The 18588-nt window shown below is 39.7% G+C and overlaps 2 protein-coding genes across 2 annotated transcripts in view; one reads left to right on the forward strand and one right to left on the reverse strand.

The window, feature by feature from the left end:
* Positions 1 to 9762, reverse strand: part of EFCAB7 (EF-hand calcium binding domain 7) — a 46089-nt gene extending 36327 nt beyond the window's left edge. Inside the window, exon 1 of the mRNA XM_054981882.1 lies at positions 9633 to 9762. The gene's annotated coding sequence lies outside the window, so the exon portion shown is untranslated. The remainder of the gene's footprint in view (positions 1 to 9632) is intronic.
* Positions 9763 to 9806: 44 nt separating this feature from the next.
* ITGB3BP (integrin subunit beta 3 binding protein) overlaps positions 9807 to 18588 on the forward strand; it is a 49590-nt gene continuing 40808 nt past the window's right edge. The window contains exons 1-2 of the mRNA XM_054981886.1: positions 9807 to 9879; positions 17079 to 17121. Coding sequence (XP_054837861.1) covers positions 9875 to 9879; positions 17079 to 17121 — 48 coding nt within the window. The 5' untranslated portion in view covers positions 9807 to 9874. The remainder of the gene's footprint in view (positions 9880 to 17078; positions 17122 to 18588) is intronic.

Raw genomic sequence — 18588 nt, forward strand, 5'->3', positions numbered from 1 at the left:
GAAACCTGCACTATACTGGCCCAGGAGGCATGGCATGTCTAGCCACCTCCCAGGGTGCCATGACTTGCTCCACTGGCTTCTGGTGCAGTACAGCTCTCCCAGCTCCTGCTATTGGTTTCTCGGGTGCCGCAGGTTGCCCTTGCGGCTCCCCAAGTGCTGCGGCTCAGCTGGCCTGCTTCCCAGGAAACGCGGCCTGTCAGGACACTGTGATGTTGCTGCCAAGCTGCATTGCCCTTGCCGCCGTCTCTGACCTCTAGCCATCCCTGGGGCTTTTGAGGTGCAGTTGCAGGTGGGTGCTGGAGATCGGGGAGTGAGGTTGTTGCAGGCAGTCCAGGCTGAGCCACAGAGCCGGCTCTGGATATGGCTTTCTCTGGGATGAGGGCAGCTTGCCTTTGGGGGGTGTCTTGGCTGTGTCAGTCTTGCCCCAGTGTGTTTCTGCAATGTCAGCATTGACTCTTCTCCCATAGGAAACAATGGAGTAGCTGGGGGCACCTTGTTCAGAGACTAATAGAATTGGCCCCTGGGTAACAATCTTCCTGAAATTTGGGGGGTCTTTAGAAAACAGCCAAGAGTAGGGTCCCTGAAAAATTGGTTCAGTTTTCATGAAAAATACCACCCCCAGCCCCTAGATAGCTCCCATATATATTCCCTATAGGGAATAATGGAGAATGGGTAGAGGCACCTTCTTTGGGGGCCCATAAAATTAGCCTCCAGATTTCAATCTTCATGAAACTTGGAGGTGAAACTTGGAGTATCTTTAGAGGATAATCAGGAGTAGGTTCCCATCAAGTTTTGTGAAGTTTGGTTGAAAAACGACCACTCCGGCCCACCAGATAGCTCCCAGAGTGATTTTCCCATAGAAAACAATGGTCGAATTTAACCAATTTTTTTTTAACATTTGGCAAAAATTCAGGATACCTGATTTTTGATTCAGAATACACAGATTTTATTGAACCAGCCAAAATTCAATATTTTAACTCAATTCCAAACCAAACTGCATACACCTAGCAATGATGACTACACATTGCACAAGCTGCCAATGCGATGTAGTGGTCAGAGTACTGGGTCCGCGTGTGAGCAACCCAAGTTTGAATTCCCACTCTGCCGTGAAGCTTGGGCAGTCATTCTCTCTCAGTTTAACTTACTTTTTAGGTAAATGTACTAAATAAAAATTTGAACTGACTACTGGGTGCTTGATTGTTGCATGAAAAAGACCTGCAGATCTTGCACTTATCAGTTTCCTTCAAGTGCAACCAGTTTGGCAATCTGCTGCCAGCTACCAGCTTTAGCATGTAGCATACCACTGAAAAGGCCATTTTTTCATTATCTACGAATGCATGCTGAAAGACAAATTTTGCACGACTAGCCCTTGCACATGATGACTATAGGCAAGCAACCAGCACATGCTGGACTGTCATGTGAACAGGCTTTTCATCTTTTGAAATGCATTTGATTAAGCAGAAATTCGAGCTCTGATGAAATTTACTGGAATTTTTGATACCACACACAAAAAATGTTTGTATTAAGACATACATTTGATTCATAAAAATGGTTTTATGCAGTTATTTCCCAGTCTTCAGTGAACACTTTCCACATCAATTTGCATGCTCATGAACTCCAGAAACACAGAATCCTGGGCAATCCAGTGGATTCCAAGACACATTCTAGCATGTACTCAGGTGCAAGAATACAGAATTAAACACAAATTCCAGTGGCGTCTTAGTCTGTTGCAGTGCGGGGGGAAAGGAATCTTGTGACACCTAAAGACGAACAGCTTTCTTGAAATATATATTTTTGTGGGCTAGAGCCATTGATACATCTGATAAAGCTGCCTATAAAATCTCATGCTTCAATAAATCTCTTAGTCTTTAATGTGCAACACTTTTTATTTTTACAATTAGACATAATCAAACATGAGCTAGTGACTCATGTGCGAGCAACCTCTGCCTACTTTCTTTTATAGGGACTTCTAGGAAACTGCACTAAATGACAACAACTGTGAGTTGTGCTTGTACTTCCAGGCATCAAGGCAAGAGTCTTAAAAAGACAATGTGTCCCACAAACCCTTTTTGCATGTTCATTTTTACAGAGCCTAAGGGGAATCCAAAGAGCTTCTAGGTCAAATCTGAAATGTTCAGAAGCAATTCAAAGCATAAGAAGTTGAATATCTGAAGTTGGTTAAGGCTATGCTTATCTTCCTGTGGGCTACAAGGATCTTGTAATGCCATACAAAGGGGAAGAGGGGTTTTCTCCCTGTTCTGCCAATGCAGCATTTGAAACCAGGGGGTTCTTGCAAGAACTGTAAAGTTCAGGTGTTTATGCCAGACTTTACTCCTCATGCTGACTTCCAGCTTGATTCTATGCATGTTTATCAGAATTGTCCCACTACATTCAAAGGGGTTCGCTTTCTAGGAAATGTACTTAGGATTCCAGCTGTCATTTAACAACTTGTACCTTTCCACATACAGCTCACAGAATATTAGACCACAGTCCTATACATAAAAGCAACTTCCCCTGATAATAACCTTTCTTCCAGATAAATGTGTACTGACATAGGGTGACAGTCTGATTATGTGACTACAGGTGCAGTCCTAAGGACACTTTCCCTGGAGAATGTTACATTGAATGAACCAGGACATAATTCTGAACAGACTGGCTTAGGACTGTTTCCTATAACTATCTCAGCAGGACCAAGTACATTTAAATCTAGTTCCTTGGACTTAATGGGTTTGTAGCTCATGAGTAGCAGCTTCCTGGATGTAGAGCCTAATAATGCAAAAAAAGAAAAGAAAAAGTGCACACAACAGAATGAAAAGGCCACATTTTCTTTTTAAATAACTGAAATGACTTCAAACAGCCTTTTCCTCACATATGGTTAGTAAATATCAATAGTCATCATTTTCTTCTTTACCAAAGGATATGAGGGTTTTTAGAAGGCCATCACAGAGGAGCATTAAATCGTGTTGTACTGTTGGACTAACAGCCTGCAACATTATTTTATCCAGTGCTGACTTCTAAAAATATATTCCAGTATAATAAATTGAATATTTCAAGTTCAATAACAAGACAACAACAGAGGTACGGTCCCCTTCAGGACTCATTGGAGCTTTACTCAGGAGGCCTAAATCACATACACCTTCTTGAGTTATATAGGCCTTTTACACTTGGGAAAGAAAGATAATAATCGCTTATCATGGATGAAGTACCCTATTTATAATACACAGACCGCCTTGCCTGACAGTTTCATATTACACTGGCATAAGAAGGACCCCACAGGGACACAGTCTAGTTACTGCAAACCAGTGTCACTATAATAATTAAGCACCACTGTTAGCACACACAAAGGAAAGTGAGTTCTAGCCAATGAGGGGAAAGAGAATAAATGTTAATTTTCCAGTAACTAGTTTTATCAAATATGAACACTTGTTTATATTCCTCAAACCTCTCATTACTTATCCATTTCTTATTTGGGCAGCTGTGCAGCGCAGAGATGTTTCCAAAGTATTTCTCAAAACATAGCATGCAAGAGTTATTTAGTAGAGAAAAGCACTCTTGCTAAGGTTATTAAAATATGAACTGCACTCACAGTGCACTATAAGAAAACAGAGTAGGGAACGATTTTTCAGGATCTAAATTGGGTAAGATCTGGATGAGCTGATTGAGCTTTTCAACACTAATGTCTATTATTTCAGCATAAAACAGATACTATTAAAAATCTCAAGCTCAATTCACATACCTTCATTATATGACCTTTAAAACTGCTTCCCTTTCAGTTGTACCTCTGAGTCACTGTAGGGCAACTTAGTTGTGAATATACATTACAGGAAAATCTCATTTTAAACTGAATGTACTTCCCCAAAAAGCACGTTTACACAAAGTTTTTGTTGGGGCTCAAATGTACTAATTCAGCACACCTGGTTCCTGCTAATAAAAACTTTGGCAATCCCCCAAACTAAGCCACACCTGTCCTAACTGCACGCCTAAGCAGTGTAAGATCAGGGGGAGCATGTTGCACAGTTAGCACAGAGGAATGCTGAACACTCATTTCAAACTAAAGTGCAACAAAGTGTGAACATGGTTATTACATTTTAGATCACAATACATTTGTAGTACTAAACATATTCATTTGGAAATACATTCAGTAGAAATAAAGTCAATGCATTAAGGCTAAGATATACTGTATAGTCAGAATGACTATACCCTAGAGTTCAAAGCCAAAGCCTCTGGCCAGCAGATTTTGCTCTATACACTGTGTACAGGGGAGAACATGAGCCAATTGTGGATAAACAGAAATGGATAGGATGCATAGTGGTTGGATCCTAATGATTCCTTGAAGCACTTAAAGGGAAGAAGCAGCCTTGCTGGGTTTGACCAATATTTGTTTGCTTCATGTAAAGGGCTAAAGTCTCCTTTAGAATAAAAGATAGCATTTTCTGGCCAGCTAATTTTAGCTGGGAAACTGTGTTGCAATGTAACGGAAGTAGTGAAAAGCAATTTTGTTTAGATTGTGCTCAACAACTTAGTAACTTGATGCACTCTCTTTGATGTGTTTTCCATTTATCTGGGAGTGCTGTGGTTGTGTATTGGTGATTCTTGATGGTTATTGACTGTAAACAAATCAATCAATCACTCTCTGTGAACAATAGCATCATCTAGAAAAGCCTAAGGCTGCCATTTTATGTACACTTACTTAGAAGTGAGTCCCATTGAATTAAGTAAGACTTACTTCTAAGTGAGTGAGTGAATGAATGAGAGAGTGAATGTATAAAAGTGTGCCAAGAGCACAGTATCATTGGTGCAGATATCATAATTCCTCAGGTTGTCATGCAAACTACCTGGAAATCAGACTGTTGACAGTGCTGGCTGTTGTGATACACAGTTTATGGATCAGGTGCACTGAACCAAGTCCTCGTCTTCAAGGCTTGAAAACAAAGTTACACATATGGAAATATACTCTTGTAATGGTAGCTTATAGGGTAAGTAACCAAAGAGAGAAAAATCCTCCAACTAAGGAAGAGAAAACAAAAGAAGAACTTCTAAACAGAAAGGATAGCACTAATGATATGAATTATTATAATCAAATAAGTTAAACTTTTTATATTTGTAAAAGTTGTGTAACATCATAAATTACAGTGATAGACATGTGACATCAATTATTCTTTCCAATAATAATATGGCATATGCTGAATAACAACTGCTTTGAGTACAGCATTTCTTCTGACCTCTAGTCAAGGCTAAACAAATCTGAAAATATTAACACTTGTTTATACTCCTCAAACCTCTCATTACTTATCCATTTTTATTTGGGCAGCTGTGCAGCACAGAGATGTTTCCAAAGTGTTTCTCAAAGCATAGCATGCAAGAGTTATTTAGTAGAGAAAAGTTCTCTTGCTAAGGTTATTAAAATATGAACTGCACTCACAGTGCACTATAAGAAAATAGAGTAGGGAACAATTTTATTTATTATTGTTATTATTAGGCATCACTGACATCACAATTCCATTAAATCTGCTGTAATTATTGAATACTTGATTTTTTCACCTCTGATGCTGTAAGATCTATAAAAGGGCATAGCTGCAACTGTGCCAACACATTGACTATTATCTTCTTTTTTCTTCTCAAATTTGGGAGGCATGAAGTTGTTCCAAAGAAGTGTATTGAAATGAGCGAGACCATGTCTGCTATCTTTTATATTTATTTTTCACGTATGAATGTTGATAAACGTGATCCTTTGATTGCCTTTCATTGTTATTTTCTATGTATAAATGTTAATGTTTATGCTTTTTTCCTCACTCATGGTTTATATAGTAGTAATTCTATTATTTATTTTGTGATTATATTGGGTGGTATTGTCATGTACATATCCATCACTGTGATATCTATGTCATTTACAAATATAAATAATTTACATGTATTTGATTATAATCATTCATATCATATGACTATATGATTGCAGGCTAGCAGGCTTTAGTTGATGACCTCCATCAGAGTGTAGACAAAGGTCATGCCTCTTTGTTGCTCCTATTGGATTTTGCAACCTTTGATACAGTGGACCATGCCATGTTGTTGAGGTGATTGGAGGCAGAAGTAGGCAATGGGATGTGCATTAAACCAGTTTGAATCATTCCTCATGGACTGGATTCAACAGGTTGTCATTGAATACTAGTTATCATAAGCGTGGGATCTATCCTGTGGGGTTCCACAGGGCGTAACCCTATTTCCCATGCTTTTCAATCTCTATTGAAAGGGCAAATCATCTGTAGTCTGAGGGGTGCTTGTCATCAATATGCTGATGATACACAGCTCTATATCCTTATTCAAATCTTCCGGTGATGCAGCAGAGGTCTTGAATCAGTGCTTTGCTGCTGTAGTTAATTGGTTCAGAGTGAACCAATTGAAACTAAACCATAAAAAGACAGAGACAATGCTAGTTGGGAAGGCAGAGATCTTCAAGGATGTTGTCCTTAGTTTCGATGGGATCCTTGCTGACTCAGTTAAGAGCCTTGAATCCAACATTACTGCTGGAGGAGCAAGTTAATGCTTCTTCCCAATTCCATCTATTCCAAAAGATGGTCCCCTTCCTCTACTCAGCCAGTCTGGCCATCTGGATCCATTCCACAGTAACATTAAGAGTAGACTACTATAATACACTTTATAATGTATTATAAAAATGTATTATCAAAATCCACTAGGAAACTGCAGTTGATGCAGAATATCACAGCTCATTTTTATTGGGAGTGAGACAGAGCATTCATATTACTTGCATTTGCAATCACTCCAATGGCTGCCCATCAGTTACCAGGCTCAGTATATGTTACTAGCTACCATATACAATGCCCTTCATGGCATTGGGCCCTTGTATTTGTGGGACCACGTCTCTCCCTATGTTCTGCTATGACAGCTTCGCTCATCTGAGCTGGTTGTTCTTCAGGTACCAACCTGCAAATGGGCAAAATCAACAACTGCCCATATACATGCATTCTCCATGGTGGCCCCAACCTTATGGAATAGCCTGCCTGATGAGGTCAATAAGGCTCACACTCTCCTGGCTTTCTGAAAATTATGAAAAACTGAATTACTCCAGAAAGCTTTTCTACACAGGTAATAGGATTGGACTGTACAGAATAGTTTAGAAAGTTACTTGGGCAGGGGCGTAGGGACCATAGTTTATATTACTGTATATAGGTTGTACTGCCTGCTGTGGTAAGTAGGATCCTACTATGTATATTGCATTGACTAACATATCATATTAATACTTCTCCCCTCTCCACCTATATATCTGACCAGTTTCTTCTTACCCTCCATGCATCTGACGAAGAGAACTGTGATTCTCGAAAGTTTATGCTACAGTAAAGTTGGTTAGTCTTAAAGGTGCTACTGGACTCTTTTCTATATTAATACTTATGCTTCTCTTTACTTCCGTTTTCAGTTTTTTGATGATTTCAGATTTTAACAATACAAATCCAACTGCAATGTTTATTGAATGCCCCATCCTGTTGCTTGTATTGACTTACCCTGTGTTATCCACCTTGACTCTTAGTGAGCTATAAATAAATAAATAAATATTGCTTACCTTTGTTTAGAGATCCTTATTTTGTTTCCTTTTTCTTGTACTGAGGACATGATCTTGAGAAAACAGAATTCTACAAGTGGGGGACCCGCAAGGACTTGTGGGGGGAATCTTAATTTCCCCTCCCCCAGTATGTCGTTTCCCTTCCCTGACCCCATAGCCTCTCCCCTTTTTTCCTTTGTCTGCCAGCCTGTCTTCATCTCCGCTCCCCCTCCCCAGCAGCCTCTCTCCCATGGCCCAGTTGCACAGTACCAGCTGAGACGGATCTAGCTGAACGGTGCTACTTCATTTTTCTTTGTATTCCCTTCTCCACACTATTTCTTCTTTCTCTCCTCCTGACAGTCTCTAGAGGCTCAACTTTCCCCATATCTTTCTTTCCTTAAACCTACTAAACAATTTACCTTTTATCTGCCTCCATTCTCATCTATATTTATTAAGTTACTTCATTTATATACTACCTTTCTCCATATTGGGGACCCAAAGCAGTTTACATCATTCTCCTTGCTTCCATATTATCCTCACAACAACCCTGAGGTTAGGCTGAAAGTGTATGACTGGATCAAAGTCACCCAGTGAATTTCCACAGCAGAGTGGGGATTCACATCTGGGTCTCTCACATCCTACTCTGAAATTCTAACCACTATACTACATTGGCATTGGAAGGCAGCTGCTGCTGAACAACAGCAAGCAGCCAGGCTTGGAAGAGTCATGCAGGTCACTGGTATCAAGTTACCTGGTGATTACTACTGGGCCTACCCCAAAGAGTCCTCCCTCAAAGGTCAAAACAGCCCTGGAAAAGGCCCTGCCCTCTCCCCTTGCCTTTTACAGCCAGAAACCAAGCCTGGAATGCTGGAAACTGTTGTGGTTGCCTAGCAACAGCCACTAAGTGCATCTGGTTAAAACTCCAAGTGCTTTTTTATCATTTTTTTAAAAAAAACATTTTTTTAGATTTCATATTTTTCTGCAAACCTGGGGCATTTTTCAGAAGTGTAGGAAGATCTGTCTTGTCCATTCACGGCTCTAGTCTCCAGATTTACGTATCCTCTGATCTGAGCCACTTGGCTATTTGTATAGAGAATACTTGTGAGATTCCAAATGGGATTTACATTTAAGTAACATATACAAAGGGCTGGGATCTATGGGCTGAAAATATTACCAGTGAGAAGAATGTGCCAGCTAAGCACAATACTGTTTTTACACAAGTACCAGCAGGCTCATATTAAAATACTAAGGTACTATAACTTGGGTTCTAGGTAGGGTTGTCAACCTCCAGGTGATGGTTGGTGATCTTCTGGAATTACAACTAATATCTCCAGATGACAGAGATCATTTCCCCTGGAGAAAACGGCTGGTTTGGATGATGGACAGTATGGCATCATATCCTAAATGAGATCCTGCCTACCTCCAAATCCACTCTCTCTAAGCTCCACCCCCAAATCTCCAGGAATTTCCCAATCTGGAGTTGGAAACCCTAGTCCTAGAATAAATAGGACTTAAATTTATGCCAGAGTCCAGTCTCCCCCTTCAGTGTCAGGATTTATGCTTGGAATCTGTAAAGCATCAATCAAGGAAGAGGAAAGGGTTGGGGGGAGAGTGCACTTCTAGGCATGTACAGAAAGCCTTTTTCATATCAAAAAGAACCACAGTCTAAACAAAATGAAGCTCCAACACCTGCCTTGTAGAATATTAAATATATTATTTAACCTTTTACCTGACCTTCTCAGCTTTTCCGGAATTCCTTGGCTCGAAGCCCTCTCCTTTTTTAACAAATATCACAATAGATTTGCACCAATGACAACAGCCGCCCGTAATGCCAGATTCCAGAGAGCAACCGTAGCAGCCTCTCCTAGCATCTTACAATAATATGTGGCACCAGGGTTCGTGGACCAGCCTGTACTTGCAGGCTCTTAACGAAACCACGAAAGTTTTGCCAGCAAAAAGCTATTCGTTTTAAAGCGTCACAAGACTTCATGACCGCAGTGATGATAAAAAGGACAATCGAAAAGGTGACAGAGAAAGGCGCACCCAACACGACGGGACAGCAAACGAAGAGAGCTCCAACCTGGAGACGTGGCCGCCGCACAGGGCCCTCCCTGGGTCGCTCTGGTTCGTCAAGGGACTGTGTGGTCCAGTCAGTCACCTCGCCCAGTCAAGCAGGGAAAGTCCGCAGCTTCTTCCACGCAGTTTAGCAGCACCTGTTTCTGGCCGGAAGACTTTTACCGGTGCACAGCGCTGGTTCCGGGCGGGAGTCTCAGTTTTGCGATCGAGGGGCGGGGAGGACGAGGTGGTTCTTCGAGCCCGACCATGCGGTGAGTAGCCAAGTGGCGGGGGCTTGAGAGGACCGAGCGGCAGGCAGGTCGGGTTGCTCTGAAAGGAGCCCTCTCTGCGGAGTGGAGATTTCTGTTGAAATACCAACTGTGTCGGAATTGTGTGCAGCACTCTTTAGCTATTTATCTATTTTTTCCAAAGGAAAAAAAAAAACTAGCCAGGGTTTAGCCCTGGAATATTTTGTTCATCTACCCGCCTTTTGACCAGTATTCCGGTTTATCAACAGCGTATTTCTAAACAAAAGTACACCCCTCTAAATCCTTGGGCGGGGGGGGGTCTGTTTATTATACAATTTCAGAAGGGATAGCCTGTCAATCCATTGCAGCAAACACAAATAGAAATCTTCAGGCTCCTCTAAGCAACAGGAAGTTTTAATTTTTACCATAAACTTTTGTGGCCTAGAGACCACTTTGTTAATAATATTGAGAAAGAAGCAGTGTTGCCTATTCCTCTGAGGGTATGTAGAATGTGTTCCTCATCAGTAAGTAAACTGCACCAGACCCAGAAACATTTGAAGTTACTGGGGAATATGATTTGGATCCTACTTGCCCCTGCCCATGCATTTCTTTTAGAAATTAAGCAGTGGGAATCTTTGGTGTGATCTATAGGTTTTATAAATGTGTGAAAAAAGAAGTTACTGTCTGGATGTTACTGCCTTTGTACTGGAAACACCATTCCCGAATCCTGGAGGTCTTTAGGCTTGTCATGGTTGTGTGGTTATTGGTATGCTATATTCTCAAAATGAGACTAGGAGGACCCAGGGAGTGTTTTTTGCCCCAGAGCTTTCAAACCTTTGCATATGCCATCCTTTTTCCACCACCTATTTTCTCATTTTTATATCAGCGTTCACTAAAGGTACATGTTTGTAACCATCTACACATAGTTTATTGCAATGAGTATTTATTAGTATACACATACAACACCAGTTTATATAGTGTATAAACACTGCTGAGATGCCCGTGTCAGAGTTTGCAATTGCCTCACTAAAACAACTTTCAGTGGCATCTGTATGGAGGCTGTTTTATGTGTCATCTGTAAAGTGTAGCGTGGTTTGCCACATACGTTGTTCCTATTGTAGGCAATGTTTCTGTCCCACCTCAGACATTCCTACTGGCAATTCTGCAAGTCTTTTTCATCTGGGATGATCCCTACTTCCATCAACAGCCTTCCATCTTGACAGGCAGTGTGTATAATAGTTAGAATGGCAGATTAAGGTCTAGGTTCAAAACCTCACCCTGCTATGGACCAGTCACCACTCTCAGCCTAACCTATTTTTATTTGATTTATTGACTGCATTCCTGTGGGCACTGCATCCACAGTGGCTTACAACATTCTCTTTTCCTCCATTTATCCTCACAACATCCCTGTGAGGTAGGTTAGGCTGAGAGTGTATGACTGACCCAAGGTCAATAGGCATTATAATTGTGTAGATAGATCTATATAAGTAACAAGAATTTACTGTGCAGATATATCTTGATGGCCATTTCATATATGGTACTTCCTCATATGAAGCTGCTTTATACTAAATCACCCCATGGATTCATCTAGCTTAGTATTGCTTACTCTGAATAGCAGCATTTCTGCAGAACCTAAGGCAAAGAAAAGACAGTCCATACACTGCTACCTGGAATCCTAACTGGAGATACCTGGGTTTGAACCTGAGAACTACTGCATGCAAAGCATGGGTTCTACCATTAAATCACAGTCCCTTTTTTCATGGAACTAATTGTTGAGAAAAACATGTAACTTACAAAGTGTGACATTTGGTTTTTGTCAAGTATGTGTGATTTGGGAAGCCGATATAAGAATTGCTGTGACTGTTTTGGGTATTGGATGATTACTGACAGTATGCATAGTATCAAAACATTAGTGCCACAAACTGTTTGTTGAGGTATTTGTACTTGGCTGTCAAACAGATCCTTAAAGACAACCACAGTATGTTCCACCAAGTACTTTACATTGCAGCTGGATTGGTCTGAGTTCCACCAGTGTTTGGTACAGTTAACACAGGGAGCATAAAGGAGAGACGTTTCCCTAAATACTCAGGAATGTATAGATGTATGTATAGATGTATGCTATATAATCATGCTGAGGGTTTAAAAACATACATATCTTATTAGGTGAACATGTGTACATGGAATATCTGTGTAATCAATCTGCCATATGAAATGTGATCCAGCCACAAATGCTCTGGTTCCTGCAGAGATCTTCTTAAAATGGGTATTTCATGGAGATTTCCTTATATGTTGTGTACCTGGGAGAAAAAGTGACTTCGATGTGTTTATAGTGGCCCAAGTGCCATATTGGTCCATGGCAGTGTGCTTGCACTATATGCAACTATGATGTTCCCTCATCCTTAAACAGCAGAAATGGCACCAGAGGCATTTTTAAAATACAAATATAACGCACTAGTTTATTTACTTTAGAGGGGAAAGGTCATGTGAAATCAGGGATTGAAAATTTCTGACGTAATTCAACGTGTGTATATCTGAGGTAAAATCAGAACGTGCTCAGACTTCAGTTCTTACGCTCTTCACAGATACTTAAAGGCTTCTGATCTGAGGCTTTGGTTTCCTTGTTTTTCCCCAAGCATTCCAGTATACTTTTTTTTTTAGTATTCTCTTTCTCTTCTGGAGTTAGGAATGCTGGTACCCACTTTCTAGTACCTCATCCCCTTTTCTCCAAACACCAGTGCTTTCCTTCAGTTGTTAACTGAATCTTAAGGTCTCCACAGACAGTTTCCAACCACACTTGACCAGGGACCTTTTCACTTTCCAGAGCTACTTCTCTGTTTGACTGGGTAAGGACAATCTCCTCTCCTTAGAAGATCTATCTCCTTTCTTTGGCTCATTTGGGAGTCTACTTCCGAAATCTCTTTGCTGACTTTTCCCAGTTTTCCTGCTGCTCTTCATTAGGACTCTGTCTCCCAACTATTTACACTTCCTCTCTGCTAGGACTGAAAAACAGACCCTCCTCTTTCCAGCTTATGCTACCCAATCTGATCACTTGAAGTAGCCTGCCACTCAAAACTCTCTGATTCTGTGAGGGATTAACTTTTTAACAGTCCCACAGCTGTGTGTGTACAGCCCTTACAGGCTTTTTAAAAATGTGCAATCTATCACAACAACCACAGAGCAGTGAGGTGGATCGAGACAGCTTTTTAAAATCAATCTCACCTAACTTGCCTCCTTACTACAAGTTTACTAGTATATTTCTTTGCTGTTTTTCTGTTGAATAGTACCAAAAAGAGCCCCGTGGTGCAGAGTGGTAAGCTGCAGTACTTTAGCCCAAGCTCTGCTCATGACCTGAGTTCCATCCTGGTGGAAGCCAGGTTCAGGTAGCTGGCTCAAGGTTGACTCAGCCTTCCATCCTTGTAAGCAGTAAAATGAGTACCCAGCTTCCTGGGGATAAAGTGTAGATGACTGGGGAAGGCAATGGCAAACCACCCCATAACAAAGAAGTCTGCCAAGAAAACGTCATGATGCGACGTCCCCCTATGGGTCAGTAATGACTTGGTGCTTGCATGGTGCTTGGTGCTTTACCTAGTACCAAAGAATCTTACAACAAATAAAAATACAATAAAAATTGTGTGTGTGTGAGTGAGAGAGAGAGAGAGAGATACAAACAAACTGTATCTTGGGACCAGGCCAGTTGTACAAGGCAGCAGGATAAGAACCCTTCCGCTCACATTTCCTAGCCATGCCCAAATATATACCTGAGACAGCCAGCAAGTTGCAGCTGGTTCCTTCCAGGCCATCCTCCCTCAGTTTCCATCCCCTACTCATGAAGGCTTCATAGGCTTTTTGTCAAAGGCAACCCCCTCCTCCTTTTTCAGCACCAGATAACCAAGTAAAATACAAATCTGGGAAGCAGACAAGAACTTAATGAAAGTAATTGATGAAAACTGGTGCCAATCTTACTTCATGAGACTAATCTTATGATACATCTCATAGCCCTCTTTAACAAGCAACACTTGCATCAGGGCAAAGCCCTGTTTTCTCTCCAGGCACCAAGTGGTAGAAGGGCCTGGTAGGTCTGAAGCAGAGAGTATTTGCTGAACCAAGGAATGAGAAGAGTAATCGCTTTTGAAAATCCAGTGTAGAATGTTCTTTACAGTGAGGGGCACCTGAACACCAAGAGTGCTGCAGTCAAGGACAAATTAATTATCTTCACAGAACAGTTACTAACACTAGGCAGTATATGAATGGAGAGACTGATAGGTAACCCTTGAAGTGTGATGCTGGTTGTAAGTAGAAGGGTGCACCATAGTCAGAGTGCACCAAAGTCTTTTCAAGATTTCTTATGATCACAGGGATCTCTTTGTCTTTAAAGATCATCATACTAGGAAGAAGGCCAGCAAGTCTGGCTTCTATAGTAGTGATACAGCCATCCAGTTCCTTTGGCAGGATATGAAACTCAACTGTGCTGAAACCGCTGGAAAAGATTATTAGGAAGATTATATTGAAAACCCACAGAGGACTTAAGATATGTTACCGATATATGTCATGAGTAAGTTACCTGCTACGGGTACTAATCCTAAGAACTATGGACAGGCAATAACATTGTCAATTAGATGGAAGGGAACAAGCAGAGGAAAGACTTCTTCTCATGAGCCCAACTGCCTGGCAGCTTTATGATGCTAGTAGGCAGATGAACCCAGCTGTTGCTGCTTCTGGGTAGCTCAGTTCAGACTGTTGCAAACAAACAAGATCACAGTGATATTGGTACATTATATAGCAAGCGTTGGACTTCTGGAAAACCAATTGTGTTTTCTGGTACAAATTGTGTTTTCTGGCACAACATCATAGGATCAATATGAGGGTTGATAAATCTAACAAATGGGTATGATATACACCATGTGTCTATGTGCTTTTGCCCTTTTGCATAATTATGTAACCATTTCATCTGCTCTTCCACAATATTAATACTGGTTTAAAAGAATGAGAGAGCTCCTACTGCTCATTGACAAAGCAAGTATTAACTGGAACTCATTGGATACATTTCTTTGCATGTCATTTGCTCAAATTCTGTTAGATACATTTTTGTAATAATATGGTTTGAATGACAAGCCTAAATTAAATATTTTCCCTTTAATTTATATCATATGAATTACAAAATAAATACAACACAAGTTCTACAAATGCCCCCCGCTGCGCCCCCCCCCCCCAAATAGAACTTTGAAGGCATTTAAGAACTGCCCTGAAACTTTGCTGGATTTCCTCTACTATCACCCCTGAAATCTAGAATATTGCCCCTGTTTGATGCTTGTTATTAAAGCACCTGAACACTTCAATTTGGCATCCCTAAGACCACTGAAGAGCATATGCAAGATCTCATGAAAGGTAGCTCTTTCATGGATTAAGAATGGTGTTCTGCTGAATTATTTATGGTGTCTCCACAGGCAAATGAATGGAAATTGGGCACATTGTAACTCTAATACTATCCAAAGTCTGTGACAGATTTTAAATAGCATGATGCTTGACCACTCTGCCACTTTTTTGTCAAGTTTTTTTTCCAGGTTTGCTATAATTTAATGGGATTTTCATGTAGTTTTTCATTCATCCTAATCATAAAGTTACCTTGAGTCCAGATTCAACTGTACTTTGGCTTCCAGCTTCCTTTGAAGTCCATCATAAAAACTTCTATCATGACATGTCTTAGTATAGCATGCAAATGCATGGTCCCCTAGAGCACCTTTGCAGAGTGAATGTATTAACGTATAAAATGTTTTTCTGCCGCCACTGGGGTGGAAGATGTAATGGAGTCTGCATTTCTTAAGCAATATAGGCCACTATATCTAAAAAGAAACATGCTGTTAAGAATTTTGTCAAACTGCTTCAGCTTTGATTTTCCTTTGGCAAGAATGTGGGTGCCTTTTTAATATTAAAAAAATGTAAATCTTTGATTGTAGTTTTCCTGTTTTTAAGACAAAAGTGTTTGTGGGGTGACCCCTTTTCAACATAAATCTGAACAGGTATAATACAGTTGTATTCTTATAGTGCTTTTAAACTTTCTTCTCAGAGTGTACTGGAAGAATTGCAATTAAAAAAAATTGTATTCTTTGAGTATAGTCCATTTAAATTCTGACTCTGTTAGAATTCTGGCTATTTGCTGAGGCTTTAGTGTGTAAAAACTGGTGTTTGTAATACCATGTAAGCATTTTCTGTGTTCAACCCTCGGTTACTAAATCAAAATGGCTCATTTCCAATATGGTGCCTGTTCCTCTCTCTCCTGAAATGAAATGCTTCTGCAAAGCTTGTTTAATCTAAAATAATCTTCTGAAGCTTTTATTGGATGATTTTAAACGTTTTTAGTTGCTTTATAGAAAAAAGCCTTTAACTGTTGTTTAAGATTTAAGAATGTACTTTAAAAGTTGGAGTTGTCTCTGGGAAAAATAGTCTTAATTTATGTTGACCTTTCTTTCCTTTGAGTATTTAGTCTGCATTCAATAAAATTTTGATAACTGCTCTTTAGAAGACAGCTGTACGATGTAAAGTATTATAAATATTCAGCTTTCCATTCCTCGTGTTGCCATTAACAGCTGGGCATCCAGTTCAGCAGAACAGATTTTACAGAGAAAGCTTGGCACGTTCCTGAATCAGTATAGTGAAGAAGATGAGAAAATAGTTTCTTATGGTTTGGGGACCTGTAAAGACATAGAGCATCTGTTCCCTAGTTAAGTCATAGTCTGGTTGCTGTGAATCATGTTAAGAGCTAAAATGATGTGAAGAACTACTTCTTTCACCTTGAATGTACTGGTGTATAAATGCCTGATGCATTATTTCTGTGAATAGCAAAATAATTGTGATATTTACATAGAAGGTAAGTTACTATCAAATGGCAAGCAGCCGTATTATTATTATTTTGTAGGTAGCAAATAGGGTTCTTTTTAATTGTTTTGGTCAGTATGACATCAGTATCCTAATTTGAATTAGGTTGTCCCTATTTGCCTAACTGGAGAGGTGGGTTTTCAGAGAGGGCACCAACCAAAATGTTAAGCTGCTACAGCTTTCATTATTCAGTAGCTGGTTAATTTCTTTGCCTTGCATGAGATTAGTTCCTATAGTGTAAAGCATGAGATGATTTTTATAGTTTGATAGCCTCCATGTGTAGATTTTTCAAGTAGAAAATTTGCTTTTGAGGGATGATAAAACTTATTTTCCCCTTCTTTCTCTTACAGTGTTAAAAGAGCTTTGAAGTTGGACAGCTGTTCCATGGAAAAAGTAAGTTTTGTGTTTTTGTTCCTGTGATTAAATTGTTTTCTAGAATATATGTAAATGATTGGCGGTTCACTAAGGCTATCATAAATTGTTTGGCAATCCATAATAAAGCATTTTTTATTATAAAGAAGAAGTTACTACCAGATGTCTTTGGGAGAAGAACTATTCTTATATAATAATCTGACTTGCGTGAAGCAATCGACTATAACAGAAGGAATTGCAGAGTTTTTTATGTATACACCTTTCTCAAATGCTGAATTAACTTAGGGACCTTGGTGAAATCATTTATTAGGAATTAGCTCTGTAATTGGAGGAGCAAATGTGCTGCGATCTAGCTGTACACATAACAATATGGGATTATGATAATGCTGTAATCTACATATTATAAACTGCAAAATTGAAATGAAAACATTAAAGACATTTTTATGTTGAGAATGTAATTACCTCTCTCAGCTAATCTAACATAATGAAACAATAAAATACTAACACTGCGATAAATTTCCCCTACAGTTATCACAATAAAGATAAAATTGTACCCTTGTCCTGCTTTTTTCTTTCTTTTTGGTAAAATGTGGCCAGTATCAATTTCTAGAGCCATCATGTCACGACATACTCCTGTTTATTGTCTTCAAATACCAACTGTGGGCGCAGCTCAAGCTCTAATGCAGAAGAGTTTGCAAGCAGGTAGTCTTAAAGGATGCAGAATTGGCGAGGAAGCATGTATGTACCTAAATGGCCAGTCAATAAAATGAGCCTCCTGTTTCTTGTGCCCACCCCCACTATTCTTTTATACGTGGCAGACTTTAGAGGTCTCTGTGGTACTTAGCAAAATTGGAAACTTGGCAGTATTAAAATATCTTCTGTATACTTTTTATATTTTAAAAATGATGAAATACAGTAGAGGCACTAACAAAAATCATTAGCAATTTAATTAGCAATTTAGTTTTCCATTACCTACCTTGTTGTGCTCCAAATACAGCTGTGACTATAATTTTGCATCTGCTTCATTGGTCAGAGTAACATTTTTAGAGGCAAGTAGTTCAGCTTGAAATTATTCTGTTCCATCCTAAAGCCATTTTTCCCCTGAAATGAAAGTGGGAAAAATATATATATTTTTTAGAATTATTTAGGATGCTTGCAGTATTAAAGCCTCCAGCTTTTGATTCTGTGGTTTTATCTTCAAAATATTAGTGGTGGAACTAATCAGCTATTGATGACCATGAATTATTCTTTCCTTTATTGGTGTAAATGCTTTTTTTCTCAAGATCAATGTAATTGTTAAATAGTAAAATAGTTGTTACATATATGGGCAATTTTGAGGATGCATGTGGGAGGACGTGTGTAGAAGAAGTATAGGTGAAGTAAGAGATGGCACTTGAGATACATTTTGTGAATTTAGCCTTGTTGCAGAGAGTTTTCATCTGTATTGTATGCCTTTAATAAGGATTAGATGGTGTGTGCATTTTTGTT

The sequence above is a fragment of the Eublepharis macularius genome, chromosome 5 (assembly GCF_028583425.1).
Source record: "Eublepharis macularius isolate TG4126 chromosome 5, MPM_Emac_v1.0, whole genome shotgun sequence".
Taxonomy (NCBI): Eukaryota; Metazoa; Chordata; class Lepidosauria; order Squamata; family Eublepharidae; genus Eublepharis; species Eublepharis macularius.